We start from the raw sequence: 18963 nt of genomic DNA, 5'->3' as shown, positions 1-18963 counted from the left end.
TGCAGAGGGACGACTGCGTTGAAAATATCTTCCAGCTGCTGGTCAGAGAGTGATACTAAACAACTGACTATCCACCCAAAACCACCTCCCCATTATATGCCACATGCACAATGCAACTCGGGTGGCTAAAGGGGCGAAAAGTAACAACTACAAATGCTTTGGAGGTCAGAGAAAGAGAGTGTTTTTACTGTGTTCAGTTATGAAAAACCTTCCTAAAAAAGATAGAGCCCAGAGGTCAGAAAGCAAAAGGCTGAAGGATTTGATCACATAAAGGGAAATATAAGGCTCCCATCATGCACCGTGGCCAAAAATATACATGGTGGGGTACAATTTAAAATGTCCATTTTTAGACTCAGCAGTTCCACCTTGACGCATGTCTCCTACAAAGATATTTGCTCGTGTGCCTAAAGGCATGTACAGGGCTGTCCGCTGCAGCACGATGGGCTGTGGGGAGTGGAAACGGGAACCTAAACCAAAGCACGTGGCCACCCTGTGGGAAGCCCGAGGTACCATCACAGTGAGGGTGGCCTGGGCCCTCCTGTCCAGTGGGAGGGGCTGTTGCAGAAATGCTTGCCCTCAGTGCCTGTACTTGCTGGTCTGGAGGACACCTCCACATGGCACCGCAGCATGAGAACAGCCCTTCTTTCCCAGTACTGAGTCTCTGAGCACGTGCTGGCTGCTCTCCAGGTTTTTCACTGTGCCGTCCCATGTGTAAAGCCCATGGCTCTTCTCTCGGGACATAGCGGAGCACCTCTCCAGCCCTCTTCACGGCGTTCAGTTTGGTGCTTGTGACCAGACCGTCATAATTGTCTCATTTAAAAACTGTATTTTGGGCTTCCCTGGTGGCACAGTGGTTAAGGACCCACCTGCCAATGCAGGGGACACGGGATCGAGCCCTGGTCTGGGAAGATCCCACATGCCGCGGAGCAGCTAAGCCCATGCGCCACAACTACTGAGCCTGTGCCCTAGAGCCTGCGAGCCACAATTACCAAAGCCTGTGCGCCTAGAGCCTGTGCTCTGCAACAAGAGAAGCCACAACAGTGAGAAGCCCACACACCGCAACAAAGAGTAGCCTCTGCTCGCCACAAGTAGAGAAAGCCTGTGTGCAGCAATGAAGACCCAACTCAGCCAAAAATAAATAAATGTATTTAAAAAAATAAAATAACTATTTTCAGAGTGAAGTAAGTCAGAAAAACAAATACCGTATATTAACGCATATATGTGGAACCTAGAAAAATGGTACAGATGAACAGGTTTGCAGGGCAGAAATAGAGACACAGATGTAGAGAACAAACGTATGGACGTCCATCAAGGGGGGAAAGCGGTGGGGGGGGGTGGGGGGGATGAATTGGGAGATTGGGATTGACATATACACACTAATATGTGTAAAATAGATAACTAATAAGAACCTGCTATATAAATAAAATAAAATTCATAAACTATTTTTAGTACAGGTAATTTGGGGGGAAAATGTAAAGACCTAATTTTGAAGGTTTACTCCTGTTCATTATGTGAAAATCATAGTGTGTGTAATCATAGTTTCACAAGGGAAGGGGGAGCTCCCTGCACCAGCGCAGGGTGGCCCTTCTTAGCTGTGTCCTCCCTTTCTGGATTGGAAGCCACCTCATAAGGGGACGAAACTTGCTCAGCAGCGGCATGGGCGGGAGTACAGGGGGGCGAGAACATGAGAATTTTCTTCTGGGCTTCACAAAGAATAGATGAGACGGTCGTAAGTCCTTTGCACCTAATTCTCTTTTTCTCAGGATGGTTATCTCAGCTGTGGGAGGTTGAAATAAGGGGATCCAGAGCATAACTAAACAGCTGTGGAAAGTGTGCACGTGTATCAGAGTGTGAAGCAATTCTACTTCTCATTTTTATAGCTTTTAAAGTTTTTATTTTTTAATGGGGTCTTTATTTCATTGCCATTGTAAGTTTTTTTTTAATCACTTTTATTGAGGTATAATTTATATACCAAAAAAACTCCGCCATTGGTATGTTTATTGCAGAGACACTAAATTTTAAAAGCCTAAATTTTGCAGATATTTCTTAACCTCAGTAGGGAATCTTCTAAAATCCTATCATCTGTAGTCACTGTTAACCTTTTGCAGCTTTCCTGTCTAGTCTTTTATCCCCATATGCACAGTTTTTCTGTGCTGTGACTGTATGTGTATTTATATGCTGTGTAACTCCTGGCCCGTCCCTGGGAGAGGGAGGGTACAGAGGGGCAGGGCGGAGGAGCCCACCAGCAATGGTGCTGGGCAGGTCTGCGTCCTGGAACAGTGTCCCTTGCCGCCCAGTATTGGAATGCTCACAGAGTGAGGTAGCCCTTGGCTGCCTGCTAGCTTAGCTGTCTCAGACTTTGCACCAGGACTGTCATCAGAGCTGGGCAGGAAGGGGCATTTGTGCCATCCTGTCTCTGAGGCTGTGCCAGCCCTGCCTTCCATGGAAAGCAGTGGCAGGCTCCGCATTTCTGTTAAGAGTTCTTCAAGTTCTTCCAGCCTTGGGGCACAGCTGTGTGGGCGCAGCCAGGGCCAGATCTCTGTCTCACTAGGGGCTGGGCATGTGGGGCAGGAGGCAGGGTGGACCCAGTGCGGCTCCCTCGTGCCTGCTCCCCTGCTTCACCCCAGAGCCCATCTTCCTTCAGATTTGGGTCCACCTTTGTGTCTCTTCTGCCCCTTACAGTTAGAAAAAGATGGAAATATTGGGCATTTGACAGCAGTCTTCAGTGCGTGGAATGCCTGAGATTCCAGGGTCCACCTTTCTTTTATAAAATGCTTATTACCTCATAGGACACATTAGATCCCTTCTGTATTTGGAGAATGTTACTCCTTAAAATACGAGACTACACTGAAAGAGGTGGATTCTGTGACCTCAACCCCCAAGAAGTCCTCTCATCTGCTTGTGCTGGACTTTGCAGGACTGCAGACCACACGGTTGGGAAACCACTTGGAAGACCGAGTCAACAAGTTTTTGCGGCGACAGAATCATCCTGAAGCCGGGGAGGTGTTTGTCCGCGTAGTGGCCAGCTCAGACAAGACGGTGGAAGTCAAGCCCGGGATGAAGTCACGGTTTGTGTGCAGACGTTCCAGTGGGCACCCCATGTGGTTAACCAGAGCCTAGCTTTCTGGCAAAGCTTTAGAGTTTGCATAATTTGAAAGCTTTTCATTAGTTAGCATGTAGCCACCCTTCTATCAGTATCCCACATTCATCAGGGGAGGTGGAATTCCTTTCTGAGTGAAGCAGTGTCACAAAGAATGGGGTCAAGACTCCGAGCTGCCTGGGCCAGTGGTCAGAAGGGGCGACCTCGCCTCCAGCTTCTCTGCACTGAGCGGGTTTACGGCAGCAGGCCTCGTCTGTAAAGCACTTTGTAAATGGTAGTGATGCTTGCAAACATCAGGCTCTTTTATTTCAGGTTTGTGGATTCTGGGGAAATGTCTGAATCTTTCCCGTATCGAACCAAAGCACTCTTTGCCTTTGAGGAAATTGATGGAGTGGACGTGTGCTTCTTTGGGATGCATGTCCAAGAGTATGGCTCTGATTGCCCCCCTCCAAACACAAGGTAATCCTCTAGCTCCTTTGGGGTGCGTGTCACGTGTTGTGCTAGCGACCAAGGCTCTAAACATCTTAGAGAACTACTAGTTACTTTGGTTAGTTCGTTTTCTGCTAAGCCAGTGGGAAGTGAAGAGTTTTGATGACTGTAGAGTGCTTTGTGTTGTAAGCACACATGGGTTTTGATCTTGGTCTTGCTGTTGCCCCTGTCTTACCTGGGGCAGGTAAACCTATGGAGAAGGGGGTGGGGACTGCTGCACAGGCCAGGCTTCTCTTCACCTATGAAAATGTCACACCTCTCCTGAGAGTTATTTCATGTTCAGTCAAGAATCTGGGTGAGAAGGAGTTAGAAGTGGCTTTTCCTAATTTGCCCTGATCTCTCCACGGTTCCCCATGGTGAGTGATGGCATTGCTTCTTAGTTCAGTGACGAAATTGAATTCTGTTTTATTGATTGGTAGCAGAGCTTGGTGATGGCAGATTTCTTATGTCCTGTTTGTGGCCAGTGTAAATGCTATCAAAACAGAATTTATTTCTGGAGCTGTTTTTAGATGCTGCTGTTTGGTTTCAAGTTTGGGAGATAACCTGAACTTTCAATTAATTTCTTTCTCACCCTGCCCCCCAGGCGTGTGTACATATCTTATCTGGACAGTATTCATTTCTTCCGACCGAGATGCCTCCGAACAGCTGTTTACCATGAGATCCTTATTGGATATTTAGAGTACGTGAAGAAATTGGGGTGAGTTTAATTCAAATTATTCAGAACTATTAAAAACTCCATTTTTAATTTTCACTGTGTATTTTGTGAAATAACACAAGTATTTCTTAAGGTTTTTTGTGTTTCTATTTTGATGTCCTTAAATGGATTCAGGGGTCTCCAGAGCACCCTTCCAGCCAGATGCTCTGTTGCGCCACTTGGGTCTGGGGCTCCCAGCACAGCTCATGTGCTTTCCCTGCCTCCTGTGTTTTTCTCACATTCTAGTCTGTTTTTTTAAAACTTTATTGAGGCATATTTTATGTATCATACAATTCACCTACTTCAGGTGTACATTCAGTGATTTTTAGTAACTTTACCAAGTAATGCAGCTGTCACGGTAAATCAGCTTCAGAACATTCTCATCCCCCCAACCCCTGTTACGATCCCTGCACCCATTTGCTGTTCATCCCTTTTGGACCCCTGCCCCCAGTGACTACTAATCTCCTTTTTGTCTCCATAAATGTGCCTTTTCTGGACGGTTCATAGAAGCGGAATCCTACCAGATGTGGTCTCTTGTGTCTGACTTCTTTTCCTGTCTCTCTTCTTACATTCTAGATCACATTTCTTTCCCAAATTTGGAAGAGAGATGTTTGATTGAAGTGTCTTGAGCAGAATGAATGAGATCTATTTTGTCTTTAACCCCTTAGAAAGAAATACTCAACTTCCTTTCCAATGTGCAGGAGAAAGTAGATAGGAAATTCAGTGCATCCACCCTGGGGACAAGCCGTCTGATACGCCTGACGCGTTGCCGTCTTCCCAGGCTCTCTCCTGTGTCACAGGTTCCCTTGCAGCCTTAGCCCCGCCTGACATGCACACCGAAGAGGGAGGTACCGTTGGACCAATTTCCAGCCTGCGTTTGCACTCTGTAGAGATTTGGCTTTACCCTAACCCCCTTCCCCAGCACAATGGTTTGGAACCTCTCTTAGGCCTCTCACATGTTCTGCCAGAAGCATTTTGTAATTTCTTTTTTGTTGTTTTTCTTCATAGTTATTTCTGTCCTTGCTTTGGTCCGTGTTCCTCAGCTGTTACTCCTCAAAGGCAGGGATGATTTCGCTCACTGCTTCTGTCTGAATTGTGTGTATGTCCTGCAGGTATGTAACAGGACACATCTGGGCCTGTCCCCCAAGTGAAGGAGACGACTACATCTTCCATTGCCACCCCCCAGATCAAAAAATCCCCAAGCCAAAGCGCCTGCAGGAGTGGTACAAGAAGATGCTGGACAAGGCCTTTGCCGAGCGCATCATCCATGACTATAAGGTGCCCACACGGCGGGGGCGGGGGGGGCTCCTCACCACTGACTGCCACATCTTCACGTGTCTCCCTCTGTGCTCACATGTGTTAGAATTATATCTACTTATGATTATTGGAAAGCAAAAATTTTAATTTTTTAAAATCACAAACTAAGAAGCAACTTCTCTGCTGTCTGCCAAGATTTGCAGTCGGCAGTCCAAGAGAAGTGGTGGCAGATCTTGTGAAACCATGCGCCTCAGGAGTGTGCGGTCCCCTCTCCATGTCGTGGCCCCAAGCCCCCTCCCCAGAGTGTTGCCCAGCCCCCCTCGTCTCACCGCTGTGCTTATTCACTTTCCAGGACATTTTCAAACAAGCAACTGAAGACAGGCTCACCAGTGCCAAGGAACTGCCTTATTTCGAGGGTGACTTCTGGCCTAACGTGTTGGAGGAGAGCATTAAGGAGCTGGAACAGGAGGAAGAAGAGAGGAAGAAGGAGGAGAGCACCGCGGCCAGTGAGACCCCGGAGGTAAAGCCCAAGGGCCCCAGCGCATGTGCTAAAGGCTGCGCTCCAGCAGGTCAGGGAGTGAGTGTGGGCTGCTCGTTTCTCAAGACATGGCCTCCTTTGTCTGTGGTGGTGTTTTCATACATAACCTCACCGTGTTACCGCCCACCACAGGGCAGGCCTGGGCCTGGGGGCACAGCCCACACTGGGTGCTGGGCGAACTGGAGACACATCACCTACTAGGTGGACAGAGGGGCTTGCTCTGGCATCTCTGGGCAGGACAGCGGGGCTGAGACACAGCAAGATGAGAGAGGAAGGCACCCTGCCAGGGAGCCCAGAAGAGGTGCCGGAGATAGAGATGGAGACGGGTGTCATGATCAGGAACCAGTCAGTTCACCTTAGAAATGACTTGAGGAGGAGACACTTGTTTGCCAGGCCTCATTCACTCTCCTTGTTGTAAACTGCCCCCCACTCTTCACTGGGTGTTCATGCGTCTGTGCACTCACTCTGGTCACTGAGCCCCTGCCATGTGCGGGCACCATCCTGAGGGGTGCAGTGGGAACTAAAGAGGCCTCCATCCCTGCCCTCAAGGGGCGTGTGTCCTAGTGTGTGGTGCATGCTGAGATGGTGTAGAACAGACACGAGGGAAGAGGGCAGATGCAGCACCTTTGGGAGGGCCTGTCTGGGGAGGTGGCATCTGAGCAGAGACTGACTGGTGAGAGGAACCCAGAAGATCCAGGCGGAGGAGCCTCCAGCAGAAGGAGGAGGGTGTCAGAGTCCAAGTCGGGAGCAAGTGTGCTGTGTTTCACATGTTCAAGGAAGAGATGATGGTGGTTTAGTTGGATTCGTAGCTGTCGGCAGTGAGCAGCGTATGATGTGTTTTGAGAGTAACAGCCTCAGAGCTTAGGGCACATCTTTGTGGTGTATGAGGAAGATCCTGGATCGAGGCTGCCTGCTGGGTCTGGGGCCTTAGAATTGAGTCAGTGTTGCTGCGTCTCCCTGAAGGGGAGAAGGAAGGGAGAGCACACTTGGGGGAAGAAGTCAAGAATCGGCTGCAGATGTGTTAATCTTGAGATGCCTGTTACCACCCGTGCAGGCCTGGGGCCCCCAGGAGGGCTTGGGGCTGCATGTGGAGCCAGCATCCAGAGCCAGGGGTCTAGGGTGGAATGTCTGCATGGCTGCTTCATGCCAGGCAGCATGTGCTTTAGGGTGTGTCCTTTTTGCAAGACAGCATCCCTAGCCCCTTCCAAAATGGAGAAAGCGTGGGTGAGGATGTGACAAGTACTTATGTCACAGGTGGGTCCCGAGGAGAGGTCGAGGGCTGTGGTCATTGTTCTCTGCCTGCCTTTTGCTGGACCTCCCTGGAGGCAGGACCCGTCATCCCCTGGAACATTGGGTGATTTAGGGCTGGAGATGCTGCTCCTCAGGGACTGGAGAGATGCCGGCAGGTCCCTCCCTCAAGCTGACCTGGAAGGGTGGGCTGGATTTCAGTGGAAACTTGGAGTGCCTGTGGGAGAAAGACCACAGCCGATTAATGAACCCAGGTTCCTCTGCCTCTGCCGGACGGACACCCAGGCACAGGAGGTGGCCTGAGTCAGCACTGGCATCCAAGGCTCAGGGGTTGCTGGGAGGAGAGTCTGTGCTGCTGGCCGAGCTGCCACAGAGGGGCTCTGAGGGGGACACAGCCCTGGCTGTGTGCCCGTCGAGGAGGAGTGCCTGCCTCCAGCCAGTAGAAAACATAGGACCAGGAGAAACGGCTTCCACCCCCTCAGTGGTTAGATCCAACTAGCATCCCAGGTGTGTTCTTCCCTCCAGCCTCCATGTGATGTGCGGCTGTTGTGGCACAGGCAGTGCTTGCTTTATGTTTGTCACCACTGTACCCATTCGGTCCTGGCCAAGTCCGGGCCCTGCTTCCATACTCATCTCCTTCTCCTTAGCGGTTTCCTCTGAAGGCAGCAGTGTTGACAGCCACTCACACAGCCTGCGCAGGCAGGTAGGGGTCTGCTCGGCGGTCTCCTGCCTCAGCCCCAGCTCCCTGGAACCCCCGCAGCAGGAACTGGTGGCCTCCCTGCTGGACATTGGAGCAGGATGCTAGGCAGGGCCGACAGCTCTGAGTCTTATTGCAGGGCAGCCAGGGCGACAGCAAGAACGCCAAGAAAAAGAACAACAAGAAAACCAACAAGAATAAAAGCAGCATCAGCCGAGCCAACAAGAAAAAGCCCAGCATGCCCAACGTGTCCAACGACTTGTCCCAGAAGCTCTATGCCACGATGGAGAAGCACAAAGAGGTGGGGGTGGGCGGGGTGGGGTGGGGGCGGACCAAGTGCAGGGGGAGGAGGCCTGGCCTGGCGACACCACACTGCTTGTCACCACTGCTTGTCACCAGCGCAGTTCAGCCCCAGGGACAGCAGGAGTCGGCTCGGTCCTTCTCTCTGCGGGGCTGACGCTGCTCCTCCCTGCTGTCCCCCAGGTCTTCTTTGTGATCCACCTCCACGCTGGGCCCGTCATCAACACGCTGCCCCCCATCGTCGACCCCGACCCCCTGCTCAGCTGTGACCTCATGGACGGGCGGGATGCCTTCCTCACGCTGGCCCGGGACAAGCATTGGGAGTTCTCCTCCCTGCGGCGCTCCAAGTGGTCCACGCTGTGCATGCTGGTGGAGCTGCACACCCAGGGCCAGGACCGCTTCGTCTACACCTGCAATGAGTGCAAGCACCACGTGGAGACGCGCTGGCACTGCACCGTGTGCGAGGTGAGCGCGGGGCACCTGCCCGCGCAGGGCTGCCGGTAGAGTTGGCGAGGCCCACGGCGCTCTCGGGCTGTGCGTGTGTATTTCAGGGCAACTGTTAGACAGTTGGCGTTTTCTGGGGAGAAAATGACCAGATGAATGCTCATCTGTCCACTCCACTAGTCCACTGTTGGTTTTGAGATTGTGTTTTGGGGTTCATGAATGAGAGGGTTTCTCTCGATGTTGGTGGGGTTCCTGCGCTGTGCCTGTTATGGGGCTTAGCGCCAGCCATCCAGGGCAAGAAGCAGCCGGTGTCTGCTCACGAGGCAGCCTGGTCCCAACCTGGTCCCAATGGCATGTGTCTGGGTTGTGGGGGGGAGCTGGTCTTCAGGGGATGGAGGGAAGCCAGTGAGCTTCCCTGGGAGACATTTGTGCTGACCTTTCCAGGATGCGGAGATGATCACAAGGCACTTTGTTATTTTATTTGTTGTGTTTCGTTAACACCAGCTCTGTGTCAGGCACACGCATAGGCCTCTCGGTGCAGGGTGGGAGGGCAGAGAGAAGAGAGCACGGCAGTGCTTTGGTTCCATTGGGATTCTGACTGGTTCCTCTTCTGGTGCTCCCAGTCTAGGCTTGCCAAGAGGTTGGGATTTCCTGCTGTTGTCAGGCTGGGTCCCTTTGGTCAGGGGTCTTGAGCCCCTCTTCCCTTGTCCTGGTGGATCCCGTGGTCAGACCACACTGGCACCCCCTCTGCAGGGGACTCGGCCTGTCCCTGGCACAGACGGGTCACTCGCACGGGGTGTCACATGCTCTGCCTCCCCCCGCAGATAGTCAGACTCCTCTCTTGCCCAGTCCTCACCTTGCTGGTGTCAACGCCTAGATAGTCCCCATAGTTGAGTGCTCCACAACAGCAGCTCTGTGCTCTTTGGGGGCAGAGGGGGCCTCTATAATGCCCTCGTCTCTCTGCCACTCTCTCCAGCTTCCTTTTGTCCTCTCTCTTATTTCCCACTGTGGGGATTTTCACGTCCTTGCTGTGAGAAGGTTAGCAGTCCTGGTCACAGGGCTCATCCTCCAAATCTAGTGCTTTGTGGTCTCCGTCTCCAGGTGCAGCTTTTAGAAACCTGGGGAGGGGGCATTATGTTGCCATGGTGCGAGCCCAGGGCCTTCCTCCTGGTAAAGGCCTCTCAGCCCCAGTGCCCGCCCACCGGCTGCCCAGCAGAGCTCTGGGGATGCACCGAGGGCACCCGCAGCAGCCCCAGAGCGTAGGGGCCCCAGCCTCAGGGTGCTCACGAAGCCACACACGCTGCGAGCTAGCAGGTTGGGAGAAGGCAGAGGGGCCCCCAGAAGAGGGCAAGTAGGTGGACCGGTGTCTCTGGAATTTCTGGGCTGTGGAGTGTTCCCGGGAGTGAAGGTTCTGGGGAGCAGACATGTTTGGCATCTGTGAGCCTCGTGGGGATGCGGGGGGGAGCTGGCGGTCAGGGCCGCGTGCTGATGCTGGCTTGTCCCTTGTCCTCACCCGCAGGACTATGACCTCTGCATCAACTGCTACAACACGAAGAGCCACACCCACAAGATGGTGAAGTGGGGGCTGGGCCTGGACGACGAGGGCAGCAGCCAGGGTGAGCCACAGTCCAAGAGCCCCCAGGAGTCACGGCGCCTGAGCATCCAGCGCTGCATCCAGTCCCTGGTGCACGCCTGTCAGTGCCGCAACGCCAACTGCTCACTGCCGTCCTGCCAGAAGATGAAGCGGGTGGTGCAGCACACCAAGGGTTGCAAGCGCAAGACCAACGGCGGCTGCCCAGTGTGCAAGCAGCTCATTGCCCTCTGCTGCTACCACGCCAAACACTGCCAAGAAAACAAGTGCCCCGTGCCCTTCTGCCTCAACATCAAACACAAGCTCCGCCAGCAGCAGATCCAGCACCGCCTGCAGCAGGCCCAGCTCATGCGCCGGCGGATGGCCACCATGAACACCCGCAACGTGCCTCAGCAGAGCCTACCTTCCCCTACCTCAGCACCACCCGGGACCCCCACGCAGCAGCCCAGCACGCCCCAGACGCCACAGCCCCCCGCCCAGCCGCAGCCCTCGCCCGTGAACATGTCACCAGCCGGCTTCCCCAGTGTGGCCCGGACTCAGCCCCCCACAACGGTGTCCACCGGGAAGCCCACCAACCAGGTGCCAGCCCCACCGCCCCCCGCCCAGCCCCCACCCGCGGCAGTGGAGGCGGCCCGGCAGATCGAGCGGGAGGCCCAGCAGCAGCAGCACCTGTACCGGGTGAACATCAACAACGGCATGCCCCCAGGGCGCACGGGCATGGTGACCCCGGTGAGCCAGATGGCCCCCGTGGGCCTGAACGTGCCCCGACCCAACCAGGTCAGCGGGCCCGTCGTGCCCAACCTGCCACCTGGGCAGTGGCAGCAGGCGCCCATCCCCCAGCAGCAGCCGATGCCAGGCATGCCGAGACCCGTGATGTCCATGCAGGCCCAGCCGGCCGTGGCCGGGCCACGGATGCCCAGCGTGCAACCGCCCCGGAGCATCTCGCCCGGCGCCCTGCAGGACCTGCTTCGGACCCTGAAGTCCCCCAGCTCCCCACAGCAGCAGCAGCAGGTGCTCAACATCCTCAAGTCCAATCCTCAGCTGATGGCAGCTTTCATTAAACAACGCACGGCCAAGTACGTGGCCAGTCAGCCCGGCCTGCAGCCCCAACCTGGCCTGCAGCCCCAGCCCGGCCTGCAGCCCCAGCCCGGCTTGCACCAGCAGCCCAGCCTGCAGAACCTGAATGCCATGCAAGCCGGCGGGCCACGGCCCGGTGTGCCTCCTCAGCAGCCGGCGATGGGCGGCCTGAACCCCCAGGGCCAGGCCCTGAACATCATGAACCCGGGGCACAACCCCAGCATGGCAAGTATGAACCCACAGTACAGAGAGATGCTGCGAAGGCAGCTCCTGCAGCAGCAGCAGCAGCAGCAGCAGCAACAGCAGCAGCAGCAGCAGCAGCAGGGCAGTGCCGGCATGGCCGGGGGCATGGCGGGGCACGGCCAGTTCCAGCAGCCTCAGGGACCCGGAGGCTACCCCGCGGCCATGCAACAGCAGCGGATGCAGCAGCACCTCCCCATCCAGGGCAGCTCCATGGGCCAGATGGCAGCCCAGATGGGACAGCTCAGCCAGATGGGGCAGCCTGGGCTGGGCTCAGACAGCACGCCCAACATCCAGCAGGCCCTGCAACAGCGGATTCTGCAGCAGCAGCAGATGAAGCAGCAGATCGGGTCCCCGGGCCAGCCGAACCCCATGAGCCCCCAGCAGCACATGCTCTCAGGACAGCCGCAGGCCTCGCACCTCCCCGGCCAGCAGATGGCCACGTCCCTCAGTAGCCAGGTGCGGTCTCCGGCCCCTGTCCAGTCTCCACGGCCCCAGTCCCAGCCTCCACATTCCAGCCCGTCGCCACGGATACAGCCCCAGCCTTCACCACACCACGTCTCGCCCCAGACTGGTTCCCCCCACCCAGGACTTGCAGTCACCATGGCCAGCTCCATAGATCAGGGACACTTGGGGAACCCCGAACAGAATGCAATGCTCCCCCAGCTGAACACCCCCAACAGGAGTGCGTTGTCCAATGAGCTGTCCCTGGTCGGCGACACCACGGGAGACACCCTAGAAAAGTTTGTGGAGGGTTTGTAGCATTGTGAGAGCATCACTTGTTTTTTTTTCCCTTTCATGTTCTTGGACCTTTTGTACTGAAATCCAGGCATCTGGGCTCTTTTTATTCCTAGATGGAACTGCTACTTCCAAGCCGTGGAAGGGTAGATTGCTGTTTAAAGAAACAATACAAAGAATATATTTTTTTGTTAAAAACCAGTTGATTTAAATATCTGGTCTCTCTCTCTCTTTTTTTTTTTTCGTTTTTTGTTTTTTGTTTTGGGGGGAGGGGGGTTTTGTTTGGATTCTTTTTGTCGTCATTGCTGGTGACTCATGCCTTTTTTTAACGGGAAAAACAAGTTCATTATATTCATATTTTTTATTTGTATTTTCAAGACTTTAAACATTTATGTTTAAAAGTGAGAAGAAAAATAATATTCAGAAACTGATTCCTGAAATAATGCAAGCTTATAATGTATCCCGATAACTTTCTGACGTTGCGGGAAGATTTTTTCTATAGTGAACTCTGTGGGCGTCTCCAAGTATTACCCGTGGATGATAGGAATTGGCTCCTGAGCGCACACACGTACACACCCACACACACATCTATCTATACATACTGGCTTAAGCCAAACTCTTGTCTTGCAGATGTAGAAATTGTTGCTTTGTTTCTCTGATAAAACTGGTTTTAGACAAAAAATAGGGATGATCACTCTCTTAGACCATGCTAATGTTAATAGAGAAGAAGCATTCTTTTCTTTCTTCTATGTGAAACTTGAAATGAGGAAAAGCAATTCTAGTGTAAATCATGCAAGCGCTATAATTACTATAAATAAGAAAATTCAAGAAGTTTCAATCACTGTATAGAATGGTAAAGTACCAACTCATTTCTTATATCATATTGTTAAATAAACTGTGTGCAACAGACAAAAAGGGTGGTCCTTGAATTCATGTACATGGTGTTAACACTTCGTGTTCCAGCTCTTTTGTTATGAAAATGCTGTTTTCAACATTGTATTTGGACTATGCATGTGTTTTTTTCCCCCATTGTATATAAAGTACCGCTTAAAATTGATATAAATTACTGAAGTTTTTAACATGTATTCTGTTCTTTAAGATCCCTGTAAGAATGTTTAAGGTTTTTATTTATTTATATATATTTTTGGAGTCTGTTCTTTGTAAGACATGATTCTGATTGTTTGCTCACAGAGGAGAGGTGGGGGCCGCGGTCCTGGTGGCCGGGAGCGGGGGGTGGGGGAGGCAGCTGGGCTCAGCCAAGGCCTGGAGGGCCCTCCTTTGCTGCTCATGGAAGAACCTCACCCAGAGCCGGGGACACAAGTGGCCCTGAAACAGCACTTTGTCGCCTGTCCACACTCCCCGTCTTAGCCACCCCCACCCCATCCCCGCTCCTACGTGCCAATCCCAGAATTGATGCCAAGGGTGTTCCGGGGACTAGAGGGGGTTCCTGGCCTGCCCCCAAATCCTGGTTCAGTGAGGGAGGATGCCGCCACGGCCTCTGACGCTGGGCTGGGCAGATGCAGCTCCAGCCCTGCCTCCTCCAACTTCCTCTAGAAACAGCGAGGTGCTGCCCTGGGGGCCGCTGGGGGAACCATGTGGAACACTGGCCACCAGCCCCGCTGGGGTGAGAAGAGGCCTCCAGCTTCGAGCAACACCTGCACTCGGCCACCTGGTCCACCCCTCCTCTCTGAGTCCAATTCCAGGGGCCCTTAACTGAGGGGGTGACACTCGAGGTCCTGAATGCTATAACAATGACATCTATGAGGAAGACCACCGCCAGGAGAGCTGACATTCATTCTTTGGTCTGTGCACCCCCTCCCAGGGCACAGGCAAGTGGAGTCCTGCTTCATTCCCCTGTCCCCCAACCAAGGGTGGTCTCAACCGAGGGGTTGTGATGTCAGGCTTAGAAATCACAGCCCAAATAGCTTTCCTTTTGGCTCTGTATTCACAGAAATCTTTTCAAAACACTTGAACTGGGAATTTAAATTTGAGGAAACTCTCTAAGAAATTAGTTGTTACACGGGGCTTCGAATCTTGTTCTAATGTTGTAGATTTAGCCAGGTAAGACTAAGACCACCATCTCACCACCAACCAACCCCCATCCCTACCCATCCCCAAAGGGAAGCGGGGTCAGGCCCTCCATGGCCACATGCCAACCTCACTTAACGTGCTCAAGTCCCGTGTCCGTGACCCTCTTCCCGGTCGCCTTCTGCACTGATGGGAAAGCCCTGGACTGAGTCTGTTCAGACAAGAAGTGTGAGCTGTCTGGGGCCTGGAGAAGCAGCTCCAGGCCCACACTTCGGATGTGCAGCCCTTTTAACCTGGCCAATGGTGAGTCTCCTTCAGGTCATCCCAGAATCCAAAACTGCCAACCTCATCCTCTTGGAGTCCCATGCAATCTTGTTGCCAAAGGATGCGGCCAAGGGTGTGGGCTGGATGCTAACCTGGCACTTGACGTAAGGAAGTTTCTGTGAGAGCTGGAAAGCCCCGATGCGGTGTCTCACATGCTGTCTACTTAGGAAGAGAAAAACGTCCTATATTTGTGATCAAAAAGAGGAAACTTCTGGGCCTTCCCTCGTGGTGCAGTGGTTGAGAATCCACCTGCCAATGCAGGGGACACGGGTTCAAGCCCTGGTCTCGGAAGATCCTACATGCCGCAGAGCAGCTAAGCCCGTGTGCCACAACTACTGAGCCCACGTGCTACAACTACTGAAGCCCACACACCTAGAGCCTGTGCTCCACAACAAGAGAAGCCACCACAATGAGAAGCCCACACACTGCAACAAAGAGTAGCCCCCACTTGGCACAACTAGAGAAAGCCTGTGTGCAGCAACGAAGACCCAATGCAGCCAAAAATAAATAAAATTTAAATATTTTTTTAAAAATTAAAAACGAATCCGCCTGCCAATGCAGGGGACACAGTTTCAAGCCCTGGTCCGGGAAGATCCCACATGCTGCGGGGCAGCTAAGCCCAGGTGCCACAACTACTGAGCCTGCGCTCTAGAGCCCGCGAGCCACAACTACTGAGCCCACGTGCCTAGAGCCCATGCTCCACAACAAAAAGAAACCACTACAGTGAGAAGCCTGCGCACCACAACGAAGAGTAGCTCCCGCTCACCACAGCTAGAGAAAGCCCACGTGCAGCAACGAAGACCCAACGCAGCCAAAAATAAATAAACTTATTAAAAAAAAAAAAAAGGAGGGAACTTCTGCCATGAATAAAGTTGCCTGAAATTCTGGGGGACAAAAAAGAGGAAACTTGAAATGTGCTGGTGTTTATAATAAAAGCTGGTAAAACTGCTTGGATTCAAAGATGGTTCCAGTTGGCTAACAACCCGTAGAATTAGCTTAGCAGCCAGTCATAAGATAAAGGGGTTCAGCTGATTTTGTCTCGTGCACGTGTTTGATTATGTTTTTGAGAATTCAGTGTGTTAAAAACAGGAGTCGGGGCTTCCCTGGTGGCACAGTGGTTGAGAGTCCACCTGCCGATGCAGGGGACACGGGTTCGTGCCCCGGTCCGGGAAGATCCCACATGCCGCGGAGCGGCTGTGCCCGTGAGCCATGGCCGCTGAGCCTGCGCGTCCGGAGTCTGTACTCTGCAACCGGAGAGGCCACAACAGTGAGAGGCCCGCGTGCTGCAAAAAAAAAAAAAAAAAAAAAAAACAAAAAAAACAGGAGTCGACTGCAATGGCTGTGTAACACGAGGTGAAGAGGCTTCTAAGATCTCAGGCTGAAGACATGCAACTTTTGATTGCTGTAAAGTGGAACCAAAAGATTTCATTTGAGCCAAAATGTGCTTTTAGAACTGCATGAGAAAATAAGCTACTCCGAAAAAGGAAAGGAGCTGAATATGGGTGGCAGACAGGGAGAAGCCAGGAAGTCCTTGACACAAGGCCAGTGCTGGGAAGTAGACACTGTGGTGGTGCCACCTCAGCAGGTGGATGGTGCAGGAGCGCGTGGGGCTGGGGCCAGTGTCCACCTGGGATCATAAAGCCACACGGCACCTTCCCAGGGCATCCCGTGTTCACTGCAAAATCAAGAGCAGGGAAACGGGTCAGTCATGAGATACTAGCATAAGTGAATGTAGCACCCAGGCTGACAATGACAAGGCTGAGGGACGCTGATGAGGAGCTGAGGATGCAAATGGTGCTTCCAATGAGCTCGCGCCTCTCCATAGAGGATGGACTCAGATCCACTGACTGTGATATGACTGAAGTTACTTCACTAAACTGAAAGATTCAAAGGGCGTTGACAGCTTAGAACACCTTAGGAAGTGGTATAAAAGTCAGGGGGTCAGGAAGAGACCTTGGAGTGAGAGACCAGGTCATAGCAAGTGTGGGCCGGAGGTGCCTGTGAGGTGGGGTCAGTGACGGCACCAGGGCCTTGGCCGTGGCTGTGAGCGAGCTCTTCTGCCTTCCTGGCCTCGTGAAAGGTAGTGATACCAGGTAACAAGTGCTGTTTAAACGCGTGTCCACCCCTCTGCCCAGCCATGAGGTGGGAGAACAGAGGGACTGACTTACCTGAATTCATGAGCACCAAGGGCTGACATGGGCCGCTGGCCCCAACCACACTCTCCCCTTTCGTTCGAGAGGAGCTTTTCCTCCAGCCCTGAAAACCCTCCCACACGCCTGCCTCCCCTCCTATTCCACAGATTCCCCTTGAGCCCACTTTGGGGTACCCTGGCAAAGCAGGGGTGTTGCAGTACATTGTAGCCCCTTGAACACGGCAGACAGTGGTATGTGGTAACCAGGTCCTCACAAAGGACAGTGTGGGCCTGAGCTTGCCTGTGTCTGGTGCCCACTGGCTCACTTCGGCGTCAGAGAAGAAATGTTGACAGTGTTGGTCAACTGTAGTGGCCACAGCTCCCAGCTCCCAGTGTAGATGACCCTAACCCACCTCCCACCCAACTCCTAGAGAGCGCTTAGTGATGGAAATGGGGTTTATCGTCTGATCATGGGTCCCACGGCTCTGGGCCAGCAACAAGAAATCCTCTTATTAACGTTTTTCTTTTTTTGGCCACACCGCATGGCTGGTGGGATCTTAGTTCCCCCAACCAGGGATTGAACCCTGGGCCCTCAGCAGTGACAGCACAGATTTCTAACCACTGGACTGCCAGGGAATTCACTAATTTTTTTAAAATGATATATAGGCATAACAATGATATGGATCCAACAACTGATCCTCAAGGGAGGTGGTGATGTTTAGGGAATGTTGCAAGTGAGGGTGAGGACCCTGCATCCACAAGTCCCTCAGGAAAATGTCCAGAAAGGACACCCTTGGAAAGGATGGCAAGGGGTGTGCCGGGGTCCCTGTGCCTGGACCCTTCCTTGTCCTCTCTGAGCCCACCCTGGGCCCCTCACATCTTGGCACAGGGTCGAGGCCCGCAGAAGAGGGAGGGTTGCTTCCTGTGCTGCTGCATGGGGAGGGGTGTCTACTGACAGAGGGAGAGCCTTGGGGACCAAATGCTGGCATCGCAGCTGTGCTCCCAAAGTCAGATGTAGAGAGGGCCAGGGAAGCAAGGGGTCCCAGGGGCCATGCAGGAGGCACTCAGAGCTAACAGGAGCTCAGCAGCCAGAATTGGGGTCACCAGTGAGAGCAAGGCCTCCGCAGGCAAGAGCACAGGGGACCCTCGGGTTCCCCACCCTCCGGACACTTAAGTTCTGAGCTGTGGTTTCCTGGGTGAGGAGCAGGGGTCCTCGTGTGGGAAGAGGGCATTGAGTGTCAGAAGTGGCAGGAAAGACGTGAGTGGCACCAAGCTGAGGCCCCTTTCCTTCTGGAACGAGCAGCTTCAGGTCTCCTGATGCACACCTGCTGCTTCCAGCTGATGTTCCGAGAAGCACGGAGCCTGTCCCCTCAGCAAGTGTTTATCGATCAGCTCCTGGGCGGTGACATGCAGCCCTGGGAGGACTCAATCAACAGAGGCACGTCCTGGAGGAAGGTGCTGGGGCTCAAAGCCGGGGCACTGTGCCCTGTTGGTGCGGGAAACGAAGCATCTCTTCGTCAGGCCGAGGATCGAGGATCGCAGGCTGCTCCACGGTTCAGGAAGCACACGATCCTCCACCGCCATGTGTCCTCAGGACTGTGCTTCCTTCTCAAGCTTAACGTGCATGCGGATTGATTAGCTGGGATCTTGCCAACATCCTGATTCTGTAGAACTGAGGCCAGTGGGGGTGAGGGCAGGGGTGATGTGCCGAGATTCCGTGTTTCTAACAAGCTCCCAGGCGAGGCTGCTGCTGCCGGCCCTCATCTGCTTTGAGTAGCCAGGCTGCATGGGACCAAGAGCAGACCATCTTGACTGGAAAACTGCCTCAGTCTTAATGTTCATGATAAAACATGGGTGTGGGGAGAGGGGGTTTGGGCAAGTGGTTCTCGCCTGGGGTCCCCTAGACAGGACAGGAGTCCAGGCAGAACCGAGGCTGTGGGCAGCCCCAGTGGGCTGAAAGCCCTGAGTTACCTGGAAAGGGCATCCCCACCGTTTTGTCTGATGCAGGGAGGCATCCTGGCTGTGAAGTGCATTTGTAAAAAATGCGGATTGTGAAGCAAACAAAGA

General features: G+C 53.3%; 1 protein-coding gene across 1 annotated transcript in view; it reads left to right on the top strand.

Moving 5' to 3' along the window:
• CREBBP (CREB binding protein) overlaps positions 1-13492 on the top strand; it is a 132068-nt gene extending 118576 nt beyond the window's left edge. The window contains exons 24-31 of the mRNA XM_029221308.1: positions 2918-3068; positions 3413-3559; positions 4173-4286; positions 5396-5561; positions 5893-6060; positions 8163-8324; positions 8507-8788; positions 10287-13492. Of these exons, the coding sequence (XP_029077141.1) occupies positions 2918-3068; positions 3413-3559; positions 4173-4286; positions 5396-5561; positions 5893-6060; positions 8163-8324; positions 8507-8788; positions 10287-12437 (3341 nt within the window). The 3' untranslated portion in view covers positions 12438-13492. The remainder of the gene's footprint in view (positions 1-2917; positions 3069-3412; positions 3560-4172; positions 4287-5395; positions 5562-5892; positions 6061-8162; positions 8325-8506; positions 8789-10286) is intronic.
• The last annotated feature ends 5471 nt before the right edge of the window (positions 13493-18963 follow it).

This window comes from Monodon monoceros, unplaced genomic scaffold, assembly GCF_005190385.1.
Source record: "Monodon monoceros isolate NGI ecotype Baffin Bay Population unplaced genomic scaffold, NGI_Narwhal_1 Super_Scaffold_13, whole genome shotgun sequence".
Taxonomy (NCBI): Eukaryota; Metazoa; Chordata; class Mammalia; order Artiodactyla; family Monodontidae; genus Monodon; species Monodon monoceros.
Note: the sequence above shows the minus strand (reverse complement) of the source record. Positions and strands in the feature narration are given on the sequence as shown.